General features: G+C 41.5%; 1 protein-coding gene across 4 annotated transcripts in view; it reads left to right on the top strand.

The window, feature by feature from the left end:
- Utrn (utrophin) overlaps positions 1 to 17967 on the top strand; it is a 479533-nt gene that overhangs the window by 212767 nt on the left and 248799 nt on the right. For all 4 annotated transcript variants that reach the window (XM_010626629.1, XM_010626631.2, XM_010626630.2 and 1 more), the window contains 6 exons: positions 482 to 617; positions 1784 to 1933; positions 4831 to 4906; positions 10696 to 10910; positions 13524 to 13641; positions 16995 to 17200. In XM_010626629.1, the coding sequence (XP_010624931.1) occupies positions 482 to 617; positions 1784 to 1933; positions 4831 to 4906; positions 10696 to 10910; positions 13524 to 13641; positions 16995 to 17200 (901 nt within the window). The remainder of the gene's footprint in view (positions 1 to 481; positions 618 to 1783; positions 1934 to 4830; positions 4907 to 10695; positions 10911 to 13523; positions 13642 to 16994; positions 17201 to 17967) is intronic.

Raw genomic sequence — 17967 nt, 5'->3', positions numbered from 1 at the left:
TTTTTTTTTTTTTTTTTTTGGTACCGGGGATTGAACACGGGACCTTGCGCTTGTAAGGCAGGCAGCAGCACCAGTGAGCTTAAATCTCCCACCCCAAAAGTCTGTTAGGGGGTGGAGGTATAGCTCAGTAGTTGACTACCTGCCTACTATGTGCAAGGCTCTGGGTTCATTTCCTAGCACAGCAAAAACAAACAAAGCATATATTGTATTAAACTTCTAGATAATTTTTATGATGAGAGAAAATAACATTCTTTAGTTTTAGTGCTTTTTAATTTATTTAGAAATTTCTCTTTGTCATTATTAAGTTATATTTACTCTGGTAAAATGTATACATTACTATTAACAGTCATAAAAGTACATGTTAAAATCACTATGAGGAATTATTTTGTGGGGAGGAGTATTTATTTATTCAGGAGCTCCAAGGCGTATATGCTTAATCACATAATTTTTCTCAATATTCTTCAAAAATGCCTTCTTTTAGGCTGAAAGGAGAAAGTAAGCGGGTGATGGAGTTCAGGAGAAAGCTGGATGAGATTCTCTGCTGGTTACCCAGGGCTGAGGCAGCTGTACAGCAGGTACTGCCCACCGAGCTGGAGGGGAACCTGCAGACCCTGAGAGTAAGTGGCTTCTGTGTGTCTGCACCGCCCTGTCTCAGCGCAGGGGAATTGCCCGGACGCCAAATTTGGGTGACTGAAGAAGAAAAGGGAAAGAAACTTTGTACTTTGTGCTAAGTGTGGTAAACTTGAAAGAAGAGTTACTTGGTTCAAGGAGCAGCTGTCATTTTGATCTTGCAAAGATGAAGCTTCATTCGCATAAAAAGGATGAACCCTTGGTCTCTGTGGTAGAACAAAGGCTTCTAGGGTATTTTAAATGGACTTTATCATTTTTAGAAAATAATAGGACTGGGAAGTATAGTTTTGTGCTTTTGGATTCAGAAGATAATTACTGATTATTGTCTATAAAATTGAGTTTTATAGTCATACTTGAGTGATACTCAGAGGAAAAGCCAGTGCTTATCTTAGATTGAGTGTCACAATTGTATCTGTGTATAACATATAAAGGTACACAAAGATGTACAGATATGTTAATATATTCAAATATATATTTTACATCTACAAGTACTTATATTTTTGTATTAAGAATTTTAATATATACTGCAGACTAATAAGCATGATGTATTCATATTTTATTAACATGTTGGATTGTGTATAGATTTACATTCATGTGTAAACCTGTGCATATGAAAGTGCTTACCAATTTGATAAAAGATTTGGCCTCTAAGGAATATGATTAAGGCACTTTGGGGAAGAAACTTTTAATAATGATCAAAAATGCTATGAAACAAACGATTTTCTTTTTCAAATGTGAATATATTTAATACCTTGTTTACCTAAACATTTCAACAGTTTTCTTGTAATGTCCCTTTTGTAAACAGGTTCTGAAGGGGTACAGAGGGTCAGACAGTATATGAGTATTAAGGCACATTGGTAAGGTGGAGGACTGCTGTTAGCGATGTAAATATAGTTACATAATAGGATACCATTAAGAAAGTACTAGCGAGCGTGCATTTGTGCATAGGTGCACACAAGTGAACATTAGTGTGTATCCATTCCCTGTTAGTTAGGGTTTGTTAACATGGGCACATGCTTCTGAAAAGCTCATTTTCCATGTAATACATTAAAATTGCTCATTTATAGGAATGCTTTCCCAAGAGATTTCTAATATGCTTCTTGAACTTTGCTCTGCAAAGCAACTAACTCTACCTGTCTTCTGATTTCTTTAGGACCTAAGGCAAGAGATGGGAGTGCAAGAGGAAAGACTCCAATGGCTGAATAGAGCCGAACTGGAAATGCTCGCAGATAAAAGTCTGAGCTTACAGGAAAGAGACAAACTTTCAGAAAGCTTGAGATGCGTCAATGCAACGTGGAATAAGGTGTGCATGTGGAGTTGTTCTGACACCTTTTTCCTCCTGATTTTATGATAAAAAAGTGGGAGTTTTAACTGTTTTACCTTTTAATTATACTCAGTATGGGCACGTTTTACTGATACTCATGTTTATAATATTTTCATCTGTCATAAAAACATGTACTGTCAAAGAATACTTTTTACTTTGCATGGAATTATTTGGCCTAGAAGATTATAATGAATATAGATTAGAGTTCTGCAATAAAATGCCGATAATTTTCTAAAACTGATGGCCATAAAAACGCTTCCTGATGTTGCACATATGTATTTATTTGCAGTGATTTTCTTCATTACTAATTTCCAGTGGAATATAATGACATAATTACAATATGACTCAGATGAGGTCTTTTATCTTACACCATTATTTTTTTGTAGTGGAAATAGTCAAAGGTAGATGAAGTCAGATGTCTTTTATTTTGGCCTGGTACACGCAATATCAGAGGAGGTGGTGTGGGTGGGATGCTATGTGGATATATTCTTGTCACAGTTGCATTAGCATGGACCTGTTAGAAAAGTCACATTTTCTTTTTGATCCTCTTAAAATAGTATCCGTTATCCTATAACTAATGAGGCAGGCACTCACTGATCTGGCCTCTTTGATGAGAATCATTGCTTCTCACGCATCTGTACCTGCGGCCTGGACTCCTGTCTGTACTGTAGACTTGCAGATAAAGCCTCCTGTGCAGCACCTCTGCCTGGATGTCTGATAGACACCTCGGACTCAGAGGTCCTACCTGCCACCTCCTGCCTGTGCCCTAATGTTTCTCAGCCTCAGTTAATGGTGGCTATGTTCTATAATCCTTAGGTCAGAAACCTCAGAGTCAGACTGACAGTATATATCTATATCTATATCTATCGATCTATCTATCTATCGATCGATAGATATAGATATAGATAGATGGATAGATTATATCTCAGAAAGAGACATCCTCCTTAAACCAAGAATAGTACCTCAGAGTTACCACCATCAGCATCTTTCATCTATTCAATTGACAGTTTGATGGATGGAGGAAAGGCTATCTATAGTAAGGACAATATAGCAGGGTTTTGTCAATTGTAGATGCTGGGAAGCCCCAGTGTTTTCTATATAATTATTTTGACTTTTCTTAGGTTTAAAAAAAATCATAAATTTGACCACATCTCATTACCTTCACTGCTATTGACTTGCCTCTGTCATCTTTTGTCTTTTTGCTTCAGAAACCTGCTCCCTGGTCTCCCAGTTTCCTTGTTTGCTTTTATCATTCTCCTCTCAACAAAGCAGTTGAAGTGATTTGTTAAGACATAATTCAGATCCACCAGCTCCACTACATAATGGTTTTCCATCTTACTCTGAGTAAAGGTCAAAGAACACACTGTGATTTACAAGGCCCTCAGGGTCTGTCTTTCTGTTATCTCTGTCTTTATCTGCCACTCTCTGTCTTACACTTCCTCCCAAACATGTTGGCCTGTGTCACTTGCCAAACTCAGTTTGTCCACATTCAGGCTGAGCACACATGCTTATTTAACACAAAGGATTCCCTGTGTCAGTTTGGGCTATGTTAGATAGTGCTGAAGTTTCCATTACTGCAGTATTTCACATAAGTTTTAATATTTATGATGTTAATTGTGAATGTCTAAGACCAAGTAATGTGCAAAGAATCTCAAAACACACTTTAGGAAACACTAGATAGGATATATTGTTCATTTTTTTCTTTCATTAACTCAGTGGATTTTTATTCATACCCTAGGCTGGGCATCATTGTAAGAGCTGGGAGTATGGAAAAGAATATGGTACTGCTGACACCCAGCGAGCTTGCTATGGATTAGACAAGCAGATAAGCAGTTGTAGCATAGAAGAGTCCATCAGAACATGCAGACAGAGCACTTGCTTGGCTTTGGCTGTTAAGTGTGGGATGTCTGGGGCAGGAGAGCACAACTAGGTTGACCTGTGAAGGATATCTAAGTATTGGTCAGGTGAAGAGTGAAGGGAAGGGCACTGCAGGGAGAAGCAGCAGCAAGTGAAGAGTCGAGTGGAGACAGAGAATGAGCACCGTGCACCTGGGTCTTGGATGGAGCTCAGTATAGAGTGAGGATGAGAAGTGATCACAGTTCAGATCCTGGAGGCCTCACTCCGAACTTCTTTTTGAGAGCGGTTCACTGCTTTGAGGGTAGTGGATAACTACTGATGTAATTTAAAGAGGAGAGTTATATTTTTGAAAGATCCCTGTGGTCACACTGCAGAGATGGATGGAGTAATCCCACAAGGGGATGTAGGAAGATGTGTTAGAGACTGGGAAAAAATGTACAAAGAGTATAAGAGAAAATAGAGCCAGTGAATTCACATTTGACCATGCCTGAATATCCAGTTGACTGAGAGAGCTGAACTGCAGATATGTGGCAGTATTGGGAGTCTTCAGCCTTAGAAAACTCTGCTGGGCTGATAAGACCAATGGAAACCAGACCCAGATAGTGTCCAGGATGAAGGGTAGGAAGATAAAACAAAACAACACCCAGTGTAGAGTAATGGTAGTTGGTGGATGGGCAGAGGGAAATGAGCTGGTGAAGGAAACTTAGAAGAGGCAGCCAGAGAGGTAGAAGAAATTGAGGATCGAGGGTATTGATGGAATTCAAGGGACAGTGGAGGGGTGGACACCATAAATGCTGCGAAGGTCATAGCAGCGGAGGGCTGGCTGGTGTCTTGACAGGAATGTCAGGGGAGTGATCGCCCAAGCAAGATGGCAGCCAGTAGTGAAGGTGGAGACAGAAGTTTAGCTGTCAAGGGGAAGAAAAGTGGCCCAGCTATCATTTAGCAAAGCACCTCTCTTTTGAAAGTGCAGTCATCTTTATTCATATAGTATTCTGTTTCTGTTCTGTCTGCTCCCATAGATCTGCAGAGAAGTACCCAGCACAGTGAAGGAAACTGCCCAGGAGCCCTACTCTGTTTCACAGACATGGATTGCTGGTAAGGCACACTTTATTCCTTAAGTTTTAAAATCAACAGAACAAAATGTATAGTGTGACATATATGAAGTAGGAAAACTTATTTAAAAGCATCAGGCAACTGTGGCTTATTATCCTACTTTTAATTATTGGAAAAGAACATTTTCTTTAAGCCCGAGATTTACTTGGCTGTGTGGTGTGGGTGAGGCATTTCTCTTGTGGTTGATGGGCCTTGCTGTTCTCTGGATGAGAGGGCACTGGACACCAGTCCTGCTGAAGGGAAGGACAGAGGCAAGGTAGGAAAATCAAGGATGACTTGTGGGTACTCCCAGCTTTCAGTCGATCAGGCATAGCTTTGTCATCCAGCATATGTGTACGTGTGTTTGGGTCCTGATCATGCCCGAGAAGAGAGGATTTCCGTGTGCTTGGAAGTGGGTCAGAGATGGGGACTTGGAAGGGAAGAGCTGTCCCTCTCAGGGAAGCTGCACACTGGCCAATACTGCTCCCTGGAAGTGGAGAAAGGAAAGTGCTGCCTCGCTGTTCCTATTTATTTCCGTCTCTCTCCGTCCATGTTACGGCCCCGTAGCCACTGTCACTGCTGCCTGCCAAGCGCTCTTGACCACTCTGCTGTCCTCCACTGGAAAAACTGCAAATGTGATTAATCCCAGACACCCAGCCTGTGCCAGCTGTCACTGTGGATTATTCCTCCTCCTCCTCCCCTTCTCCTCCTGCACCTCCTTGTCGACTTCCACATCTTACCTGGTGTTTTCTCTGGTTCTTCTACCTCCTTAAATCTTCATCTCTTTTATTTCCCTTCTTCGTCTTTTTCTTCTTTTCTCCTCCTTTCTCCCCAAGAGTCTGAGAAAGTGACAAATGACAAGATCATTTGTTTCTCTTTGTATTGAAATTACAGGTTTATTGAAGGTCAAGTTTATGTTCTGTGTTACTTGTTTGGTCCAGTGCCTTGCAAAAGTAATACCTTGGATCTGATTGGTTTTCTCGATTAAAATCCAAAGCACTTGAATTGATATTTCCTGGTTTGTAAATAAATGCATGCTGCACTCTGCATGCATGAGAGAGGGGTGTTTGATATATTTTATAAAATAGAAATCAGTTGTTTTACTTCTTAACATCCTTTGCTGTAGCAAAGGAGCAGGGAAACTTGAATGCATACTTAGAAGCCCCAAAAGCTAGCAACGAGACTACACTTTCCATTAGATGTGCAGTTCATTTTTCACGCAGTAGTTGTCCCTGGGACTGATGTGAGGCCTGAAGCTAATCTCAGCATGTCCCTCTTCTCCTACACAATGTTTTAATTTAGCTTTTTCTTTTTTAAAAAATGATAGTAAAAATATCAATCATTTTATGGTGAACAGTTCAGTGGCATTTAGCACACTCACCTCTATCCAGTTCTGAAATGTTTCCATCACTGTGAAGTAAAACCTCTCACACATTTCTCCTCATTCCCTCCTGTTCCCGGCACCTGGCAACCACCAATCCGTACTCCCTCTGTATGGGTTCTGTCTTTTCTGGACATTGCATGTAAAGGAATCATCCAAAGCTTCTTTCACTTAGCAGAACATTTTTGAGGTTTATCCATGTCTGCTTCTTGCTAGTTTTACTTCTGTCAAAGCTGTGGTTTATCCAACCTGCCTGGGCATCAGAGTTCACCGAGGTTGCTGCAGCCCTTTTTCCTGATACACCTTGCTAATAATGACCCCATTTAATTAAAAAAAAAAATTTAGTACATGACTGTAATGCACATGATTACATTTACTGTGTGGAGTTTGTACATGTACTTAACACATCTTAATTCTTATTTTTGGCCCCTTCCGCTCCTGTCCCTCCCAGCTCCTTCTAACTCTTCTAACTAACCCAGCCCCTTCCCACTTGCAAAAATCTCTATTCCCATTTTTTCTTCAGTATTTTAAAAATCTCCTTTTCCTTCCTTTCTTCGTACCCCTCTGTCTCTTATTCCCCTTCCCATTTGAAGATCTCCCTACTGCTCATTACCTTTTATTTTGCTCTTTATTTATAGTTCAACACTCTCACATCAGAGAATGTAATATATAAATGTGTGTCTGATTATTTTCACTTACCATCATAGTCTTGAGGTGCATACATTTACCTGCATGTGCCTCAAGTTAATCTTTCTTTATGGCAGAGTAATACTGCATTGTATATAAATACATTTTCTTCTTTTTTTTTTCATCTGTTGGACATCCAGATTACTTCCAGGTTTAGCTATGAATTGTGCCACTCTAAACATGATTACACATGTAGCACTGTAATATGATGACTTTAACTCTTTCAGGAAGATGCCCAGGAAGAGCAGTAGCTGAGTCAAATGGATTTTTTTTTTTTTGGTACTGGGGATTGAACTCAGGTCCTGTGCTTGTGAGGCAGGCAGCAGAACCCCTGAGCTAAATCCTCAGCCCTGGATTTTCTATTTTTAGCTTTCTGAGGAATCTCCATACCGATCACCATAGTGGTTGTACTAGTTTATAGCTCCTGGGAACAAAAAACCCTTTTATATCATTCATGGGATTGTAAACTCATCTCATTTTTAAAAGAAAACAAAATCCTATATCAAAAAGAGCTCTTTTATTTTCCTACCACAGAGCACGACCTGCCTGCGTCTGTACCTGTGCAGTCTCGATACACTTCCTTTCAGGACGGACCCTCCTCTTGTGCTTTGGATCACATCTTTTCTGGGCTTTGTTCTTTCTCTCTCCTCCTCTACTGAATCATTCCCACTGGCATTCATTTTGATGCATGCAGGTTGAATTTCTTCATTTAAACCAGTGTGTGTCATTGCATTCCATGGATGTGTAGCAAACCTCAAGACTCTCTTCTTGAGCTATGGTCAACTGTCAACTCTTAGATTTAGCTGACTCCACCAGTCCCTAATTAATAGACTTGGAGTCCTTCTCATCTCTCCTCTGGATTTCATGTGCGGCCTGCGTGTCAGTCCATACCCCGCCCGCCCTTCCTTGGCTTTGAACATGCTCGTCATTCATCCGGATTGTTGGAGTATCCTCCCAACTCTTCATCCTGATTCTGTTCTTGCTGTACCATTTCCATAATCTTTTCTTTTAAAGCAGCAGGAGTGAGGCATGCCACAAGTTTGCCCGTGTCCCTCCATCGCCCACAGTCATTTAGTCACTTCTACCCTCATAAATGAGTGCCCACGTCTAACTGTGGACCTGGAGGTCATGTCAGTTCCGCCTACTGGCTAGCTGTCTCGTTACATTTCTTTTGCTTTGCCCTTTGTTCTTTCTGCTTCAAACACACTGTTATTGCTCAAACCAAGAGCACTTTCATCTCTGGTCTTTGTGCTTGCTATTCCTTCTTTTCTTCCCCAAATGTTCTTCCTGCAGCTATTTCAGACTCACTTCATTCAGTTCTTCCCCACTCTCTTTGAAAATAGGCTTTTCCCGCCCACCACATCTCGTATCTACTGTGTCTTGCTCTTTCTTTGAATGTTGGCTTTCGTTGTGGTAGACAGTTTATTGGTGTGCTCCATGAAGTCAATCTTGGGAGGTAGGGGACTTGCACATTCTTCTACTTACAGGATCTAGAATGGTGCCTGGCACATAGTAGGCTCTTAATTCATACCTGATTATAAGAGAATTGAATGTAAAAAGAATGCTATTGTGAAGACCCGGCAGAGTGATGTGTGACACGTTCTCTGGAGTATAAGCCAGGCGGTAGAATCACTGGGTTGTAGGACACGGGTGCTGCAGTAGCCAGGGCTAAAGTGCTCTCTGGACAGCTTGTTCGGGTTTGAGCTCCCACAGTTGAGTGTGAGGGCTCTCAGACTACACTGTTTCAGATACCCCAATGTTTTGTTCCCAGGACTCTCTTACACTTTTAAACATTATTAAGGGACTCTAAACAGCTTTTGCTTATCTGTTTGATATCTCTGAATATTTACCTAATTAGGAAGAAATTTCAAAATTATTTTTATTAATTTAAGATAATGATTCATTTTATATTCAAATTAGTATTTTTATAACATTAATATAGGAAACTATTTTTCAAAGCAAACAAAAATCAGAAAAATGACAGTGCTTTACATTTTCAAAATTTCTTAAAGTGTCTGGCTTCTCAGAGTACAACTGAATTTTATCTGCTTCAGTGTTTGCTCTATTGGGGTGTCACATGTGATATAGCATTGACTGAGGCAATGCTTTGTACTTAGAAAATGAGCATGACAAGACAGGTAGCTTTTGATGATGGTGGTGGTGATGGTGGTGATGGTGATGGTGATGGTGGTGATGGTGCTGGTGGTGGTGGTGGTGGTGGTGGTGTTGGTGGTGATGGTGATGTTGTTGGTGGTAATGGTGGTGGTGATGGTGGTGGTGGTGGTGGTGATGGTGATGTTGTTGGTGGTAATGGTGGTGGTGATGGTGGTGATGGTGGTGGTGGTGGCTTAGGCACCCGGCTCCCTGAGAAGAGTTTCTAGGAAAGCAAAGCTTCCAACCTGTTGGTTTGTCAACCTATGCTCTCTATGTGTAGAGTATTTCATTTTAATTTGTATTTTCGCCACTGTCAATGCAGTTGAACTTTTAAAAATATGTATCTTCATCCCCTTTCTTGTTTCCTCTTTTGTGGGTTGTCTGATGACTTTCTGAGTGTTTTAAAAAAATTCTTTGTCTTCCACGCCATAGTAGATACTTGAACAGTATTCATAGTGCTCTGTGCAGAATTCTCAACCATAGTTTATCAGTAGCTTCCCTTTATGTTGTTCAATGTCCTGATGCAATAAAAATATTCTTTTATACTTTTAGGTAACAATTTTTTTTCATGTTTAGGCCCTTAATCCATCAAGAATTAATTTTTCTATAATGCATGGGAGGTCTAAATCTGTCCCATCATTTCCCACTCCAGCCATGGCCACCACTTTGCCAGCAGCCCTTATTAAACAGTAAAATTTCCTGCATTGATCCATAATGCAGTCACTGCCAAGCTCAGGTTTCTTGCTTTCCAGTCTCTGAGACACAATACCTGACACCCACAATTTAAGGGAAGGTGTTTTGGATTCACAGTATGTGGAGGTTTCAGACCATAGTCAACTGGTTCCAGGGCGGGGTGGCATGGAAGAGGGGCATGGCTGAGGAGAAAGAGCTCATGGCGTGGAAGCAGGAAGCAGGGGTGGGGAGGGGCCAAGGGAAGAGGGAGAGAGGTAGACTCTACTAAGGTGCTGATCGGAAATGTGGCAAATACATAGAAATATATTCCTTCAATTTTAGTGTAAAGAAAAAATTTTGGGAGCAGTTCAAATATCCAGTTGAAGGAAGTGGGTTAAATTAAAGTGAATATATGTATGAATTATTACACTGTGTGTCCACATTGCTGTTTGTTAAGAATGAAATATGGTCAGGTCATGAAGTTAATTGAAAAAGAATGGAAAGTTATGAATACATTGGCTTTATAATTAAGGCAAAGCCTCTGGACCAAATAAAAGAATGTTCTTGATTGTCATGGCTGGTGTACTTTTACTTTATTTTCAGTCACTATCATTGTTGATCATGTTTGAGTTCTTGGTGGCCTAGACTAATGTTATGAGATTCCCTGTTCAGGTGGCCTTATTATGGCTACCAGAGATACTTGGAGATGACGAGCCATGCTACAGCTATTTGACTATAGTAAAATAAAAACCTCTTGGAATTTTTATTTAAACTCAATGTTAACTAAGTACACATGGACCCATGTCACTATTGCAGCACTTCAATAAAAAATGTCCTGTTGCTTCATTTTCAGAATATCCTATTGATTTATCCTTACTTTGCCACATGTTTATTTCAGCTCATCCTAGTGTCCAAAAGGCCGTGCTTGTCTCATCTGCACCCGATGTTCCTGTTCAGTCTCCTCGGGGCTCTGAAATGTCAGTTCCGGCTGATCTGGATCAAACGATAACAGAACTGGCCGACTGGCTGGTATTGATTGACCAGATGCTGAAGTCGAACATTGTCACAGTCGGCGATGTGGACGAGATCAATAGGACAGTATCTCGAATGAAAGTAGGTGCACAGCGTAAAGCTTGTCAGGGCAATACCATGGCACTGGAGTTAGACTGTGCCTGCTTGGATCTTTTTTGTTTATCTTAAACTCAGAGAGAATAAGATTTGAAAACTTCTCTATCTGTCAGACGGCTCTCCAGGACTCTGCAAAGAATAAAGCTTCCCTTTCACTTGTGAGATCAAGTTTATTGACTCAAGCTAAAGACTTGATGTATTTTTAAAACTTAAAACTGGTACCATTACAAGTTAGGCGGGTTGGTAGAAACGCAAGTTAGTGCAACATTTACTGCCAGGGTGATGGGGATAATTTCCCTAAGCTCTGTTTCAACTTACATTTCATAATGAACTTGTTTCTTTTCTGACTTTAGAAATGAGATTCTCCCGTCTGTGACTTTCGTGTTGTACATATGCCATCTAATACTAATTTGTAAAGTTCTGTTTCCATATTTAGTGTGTGCTAGGTTCCAGGCTGTGTATTATAGGGGGATACTGAAGAGAATATTCCACATACAAATGGGATGTGCAGTAAGATAATAGTAATAGCTATTGCTGACTTTTATTAAGCACTTAATGTATGTAGGGCATTTTCTTAAACATTTTTACATGTGTTGTCTAATTTTTGTCTTTAGCAGTCTTGTGAAGCAGGCGCTTTTTTTTTTAGTCTCACGTTGCTAATAAGCCCACATTTCCAAGAGGCAGAGGCGCTGAGTGCACGTCAGTATCCACGTTGCTGTGGCATGGCAGAGTCTAATAAAAGATGTAGGGTGGGTGCAGGCCACCTGTTTGGAGAAGCAGGGTGAGGAGGAGGCTTGCTTATACAAGGGTGATCAAAATGACAGGGAATGATTCAGTTTAACACGTTCACTGCAGTAAAAGACACTGCCATGAGTCCCCTCCAGATGATTCAACACACCTATCCCATCATTCTTGTACCTTCTGAAGCAGCTCGGGAAGTCTTCTTTTGTGAGTGTCTTTAGGAAGTGTGATCGAAAATATGGTGAATGCTGCTGCAGGTGCCTTCCAATGGAAAAGAAAGGGTTGCGAAAACGTTGCAGCGTGTCCCTGTCCACCCTGTATGCTGGGTCTGGCACAGTGTAAAATAACCAAAGTAAAATAACCATGATAGGAAGCATTTTGAATCAGTTTAGGACCTCGAGGCAGCCAGGACTGTGTAGCGAGAGACAGTCATGGAAGAGGACTTCCAGAGCTGTCTCACAAGGTGGCAAGAACAACAGGGTAAGTGTGTTTATAGTGAGAGGGAGGACTCTGAGGAGGTTTGTGGTAATGTGCCATTTATTATAATGAAAGTGTTGAAATGGAAACATTCAGCCTCTCCTTCCTTCCACTGGACCCTGGACAGTGCTGGAGGATGGGTTGTATGGTTCTGACGTCACAGATGAAGTGAATGCCGTTCCACTAAGAGGGAACGGAGTGAACACAGAGAAGGGGCCAGGGGTGGCGGCGATGGCGCCTGGGGTCCACGATTGTGCAGTGCAGAGATCCAGTGGGAGGAGAGGCAGCAAGTGAGTTCCCCTCGTCTCTGCGGAGGAGCACGCGGGTGCACCGGCCCTTGCAGACTTCCCAGCCTGTGTGCAGTCGGACAGCGTCGTTTCCCCACTGCTTTTTCTTTTCCAAGCTGCAGCCAGACCTGGTGATAGCAGTGCTTTAGTGAGGGAGGCATGGATGGACTGCAGCGGCTTAAATCAAGGAAAAGAGCCCCTTCTGAGGGGCTGAGACACTGCCCTTGGCAATGAGCAGAAATAAGAAAGAGAAGAAATGGAGTGGGAGTGAGGGTTGAGTGATCTGGCTCTGGATTTGCTGTGTCAAGAGGTCCTTTTGCCATTGAGTGGAAAGTGGTCAGCACCCATGGACATGTGCCCCTGGATCCAGGATTGAAATCCATTTAGAAATCGTACTTGTCACTGGAGCAGTGACTGAAGTCTACAAAACCAATGAACTCACAGACAGAAAGGGATGGGAAAAATCTTTTGCCACACTGTTTGAACTTACGATAAACTGTTTTCTGGTTTTATGACTCTTTTATTAGTTTTACAGTTAAAGCGTGTGTTAACTTTTTTCTCATATTTATCGCTACTGAGAGACAGAATGCACCTAGAATAACAGTTCTCCAGGCCCAAGATGACTTGCTTTGCGGTCTGTCCAGCTAGCGCTTTCCGGCTCCTCACTTCTGTTCCTGTGGGTAATGGCAGCGTTGCCCTCATATCTGACGTAGAACGGGTACACAGTGCAGTAGCAGCAATCAGTGCTGTGTTTTCAGAGCATTTTCAGAGATGCTTCCTTAATTTAATGTCTTCAGCGTTGATACAGCTGAGCTGTCGGTATTCTATTATTTCTTTTTGTGCAAACTAAAACCCAAAGGAAAAGCTACTGGCTCTGCCATACCTGTGATTGATGGAAGAGTTGAGATTTGAACCCAGGACTTCTGACTCCAAACCATGTGTTCTTTCTCTATCACATTGCTGATACCTGGCCATTGCTTAGAGCAGGAAAACAACAAGCACAGCTCTGCCACCACCAGCTAACCTGCTCTGCTAGGTTGGTACTGTATGGGAGGATGGATTAGCCTGCCTCAATCATTGTTTCTCTTAACAGATCACAAAGGCTGACTTAGAGCAGCGCCATCCTCAGCTTGATTTTGTTTTTACGCTGGCACAGAATTTGAAAAACAAAGCCTCCAGTTCAGATGTGAGGACAGCAATCACAGAAAAATGTAAGTTTAAAACACATATTATCGTCAACATGCGCTTTCCTCAAAGATAGTACCTCCCCCTCTGCCTTTGTCCCCTCTCCCCACCCGCCCCCCACACCATGTACATTTTCAGAGATTCAATTAGAATATTTTTTTCACATTTGCCACTCATTGTTTATAAAGAAGCAGCCTTTTTCGCACTTTCTGAACATTGTTGCAATTTCCTATGGTTTCTTTAACACAGTTGCCTTTTCCTTTTGTACTCCTGTGCAACCCAGGGGTAACTCTACCAACTGAGCTACATCCCCAGCCCTTTATACAGATATTATTTTCTGACACATGTCCATGCTTTAGCTGGGATTCTAGGTGTGTACCACTATGCTTTGCCTGGCTTAGCATTAGTTTTAAGCAATTCCCTTCTGGATTTTTTTCCTTGCATATTGAGATTTCTTTTAAAGAAAGCAAAATAATGAAAATTAGGAAACTCCATTCTTCCATTGCACTTTGCTCACTAAGACCAGGTGTTACCGTGTCTCTTAGCTTACTTTCTCAAAATTCAGTCTCCACACATATTTAGTGAGCAACTGCTGTATGCCTGTGTGACCGGCACTCATTTAGGGACACTTTAGTTTAAAACAAAAAGTCGACCAAAAAAATGAACATACAAGACACCAGTATGTAAAGATCCCTGTTTGGAGTCTGCATTTGACTTCAGAAGCATCTTAAATCTGTGCAGCATACAGAAGAACGTCTGAGTGCTCAAGAGTGACATTTGGGGATGGTCACAATCTGCTTTCACCGTCCTCTCTCCCCCTACAGCCCTCGGCCCCATCTGTAACGGTTCCGCACTATATATACACATATACTCTTTACAACATCCTGACATTTCTTAGTCTCCGTACCTTTATTCATGTTACTTCTTTTCCGTTTGCCTTTTCCTTCCCCTGTGAATTCTGCTCAGCAGCTAAAATGTCACCCCCTTTGTGAAGCATTCCCCACCTTCTTGTCCCTGATGAACGTGTTTTCCATATTTAGTTCCCACTGTGGGCTGACTCCCCGTAACTTCACTGTAGATCTCATAGTTACTTTCTTCGCCTCTGCCTTCTGCAGACTCTCATTCTTCACCTTTCTGGCACTTAATAAATACGTGTGCCAGACTATAAACTGGGAGAATAGAGTCTCGTATCTCTCAAGGGAAGGAAGCCAGCTGTTTGCCAAAAGGGCGTGTTTTGATTTCATAATAAATGTGGTAGCAATAAGGTTACTGTAGGTGATAAGTTTGCAAGAGCTTTTAGTATTGGATGATACTGACGTATTTTTACTATATAACCTATTTTCCTTCTTTTCCCTCCGTGTGTTGATTGATCAGATGAATGTGCCCCTGACGGAACTCTGTGGTTATCCTGCTTCCCCTCACTTGGCAGGGAAGCTCCTCTGTGTTAGGGCGCTGTGTTAGTTGCTGTCTTGTGCTGAGATGCAATACCCTGAAACTGGAATTTAAAGGAGGAGAAGTTTACTTTGGTCCATGTTTCAGTCTGTAGTGGGCTGGCTCCAAGGCAGGGCAGCATGGCAAGGGGCTTGGGGCAAGAGTGTGGCTCATGGCATGGTGGACAGGAAGCAGAGAGTCAAGGGTCAGCTGGGAAGGGAGGTAAGTGACCCACCTCTTCCTGCCAAACCCACTGATGAGCACCTGCAGCTCTGGGACAATGGTGGCGACCCTATGCCAAGCAAACCACAGCAAGCTATGTGTGTCATCAACAGCTCTAAAAGGTTCGCCATCACGGCTCTGGAGGATATCTACACCTAAACCGTACCACCTGTGGTTTAGCACTTACAGTGAACAAGATGATTAACTTATTTTTCAGGATAAACTCGTAATGTTTGCTGTCATGTGATGGCTTAAGAGTTGTATTGGGTTCATATTGAATGATTCCATGAGGACTTTGTCATTTTAAACCGACAAGTAGAACATCAAAATATACTTGTCTTCCTTTTAAGTTGAAAACATAAACACTTTCTTTAAATTAAGTCAGCATAATGTAGATAATCTCATCGAACAGTGTTTTAGAATTATGACGTGTTACATGTAACTTTCAACTTTCTGAATAATCTTAATTTGATAGATTTTTATGGTTTGCTGGAAACCTGCATCATTCCAAGAATGTTCTGTTACCTCAAATGGAATGTCACCTTTTAATTAAAGGCGTGATACTTAGCTCTAGCCCTTAAGTTTGGCATCTAAAACATCACCTAGCAGTTTGTCTTGAAACTTTCATTTGCTTGTTATCAGTGGGTTGATGCTGGTATTCATAGCTGTTGTTGACTGGTATTTCACTTCAGACTCAAGAACTACTCCTGAAATAGAACTCAGGACCCTTGAGCTTGTGAGGCAGACAAGGTTCCATTGAACTACATCCCCGGCCCAGTTGAGCTTTTTTTTTAAAATTTTTTAAAAATTTTGAGACAGGGTCTTGCTGAGTTGCTCAGGCTGGGCTCAAACCTCCTGGCTATGCTTTCTGAGGAGTTAAGATTAGAGGCACAATCCATCATACCCAGCAAAGTTTTACTTTCACATGTTTGACTGGAGTATAAATGTTTCCTTTTAAAGAGGTTTCCTGCCACAGAAGGCAAATGTGAAAAGTATTGACTAGTTTTTCTTCTAAAACCCAGTCTGTTTTGAGGGTGACAAATGACTGTATCTCTGTCTTAAATTTCTTTCTCTACCTTCATCAAATCTTGTGTTTAGAGTTTATAACAGTAGATATTTTTAATGTGAAGATGTTTTAGTGTACTTAAAATAGAGTTTATCCAATTTTTCCCCTCAAAACTTGCTTCAGAAATACATTAAAAGGCGGACATGGTGGTAACATGTCTGTGGCCCAGCTACTCAGGAGGCTGGGGCAGGAGGATCACACATTCAAGCGAGGCTGGGTAAATTAGTGAGACTGACCATTATCAAGGAATAATGAGAGCCAGGGCAGGTGGTGCACACCTGTGACCTCAGACCCCTGGGAGACTGAGGTAGAAGGACTGGAAATTTGAGGTCAGCATAGAAATTTAGTGAGACCCTGCCTCAAAATTAAAAAACAAAACAAAAACAAAAAAAGGGCTGGGGTTATAGCTCAGTGTGAAGGCCATGGGGCCAATCCCCAGTACTGCCAATGAATCAGTCAGTCAATCAGTCTGTTGACTATAGATCTTTTATAGTGTAGCAGACATATGGTAGAATTCCTTTCAGATGTATTCATCAATTCTCCCCCTTTCTCTTTTCTGGTTTGAGACTTGTTTGGGTAAATGTGCAATTTGGGATCAAGTATTATTTTCTCTTTCCTGATAGTCACCCTTAGGGATTCTTTTTTGTGATGCTCCCCCAGTGGAAAAGGTGAAGACACGCTGGGACAGCACGCAGCATGGTGTTGAGCTCCGCCGCCAGCAGCTGGAGGCCATGGTCGTGGACAGCCTCCAGTGGGAGTACCACAGGGAGGAGACAGAGGAGCTGATGAGGAAGTTCGAGGCCCGGCTCTACATGCTGCAGCAAGCCCGGAGGGATCCCCTTGTCAAGCAAGTTTCTGACAACCAAGTAAGACTCATTAGGATTTTTTTTGGCCGTATCATTTTGTCGTGACAGGCTATCGTGACCCTGTCATGGTATTTTCCTAAGTTCTTAGGCTATATGTTGAAATGTATATGAAGAACTTGACCAGGATTATTTTTTCCAAAAATTTCTAAGGCTTAACAAATAGAAATTACTCATTTTTGGCCCGGAGCTTTAGCTCAGTGGTTCCAGCGTCTGCTTCACAGGCACAAGGACCAGAGTTTGATCCCTGGTACTCCCCCCACCAAAGAAGGAAATGACCAATTTTTGCAAATGGACCGACCCCAAGAACCTACATTTAGAAAAAAACATTTTTGGGATTTCAGAAAAACTTATTTCCTTCTTTGCCTATTTTGAGGGCCGTTTGTGTTTATAAAATTTCCCGAGACTTTCCTTTGATTGCTATTATAGTAAGCAAGTCAAGAAATCAAGTTTAGCTTCTTTCAATACCTTTGTAAGTGTGCAGTTTTATCAATGCTGGATACCTTTATTGTGATCAGTTTGATTATAGAGTTCATGACATTGAACACTTACAATATTTTTGAAGTGTTATTTTAAAATTTCTACAATCATAGAAAATATTCCTGAATCAGAGGTTGTGGCTGTGAGGTTATATTTTGGTGCAACGTTTTATTTGCCCTTCAGGAGGCCTAAGGTGAAAGTATACATTTAGGAAAAATAGAGTAAGAAAGAAGGTGAAAACAAAAATCCCAAACCTGGAAGTGTGCTTTTATTCTTCACAGTGTAGACTT

This window comes from Fukomys damarensis, unplaced genomic scaffold, assembly GCF_012274545.1.
Source record: "Fukomys damarensis isolate Sample0158 unplaced genomic scaffold, DMR_v1.0_HiC HiC_scaffold_14, whole genome shotgun sequence".
Taxonomy (NCBI): Eukaryota; Metazoa; Chordata; class Mammalia; order Rodentia; family Bathyergidae; genus Fukomys; species Fukomys damarensis.
Note: the sequence above shows the minus strand (reverse complement) of the source record. Positions and strands in the feature narration are given on the sequence as shown.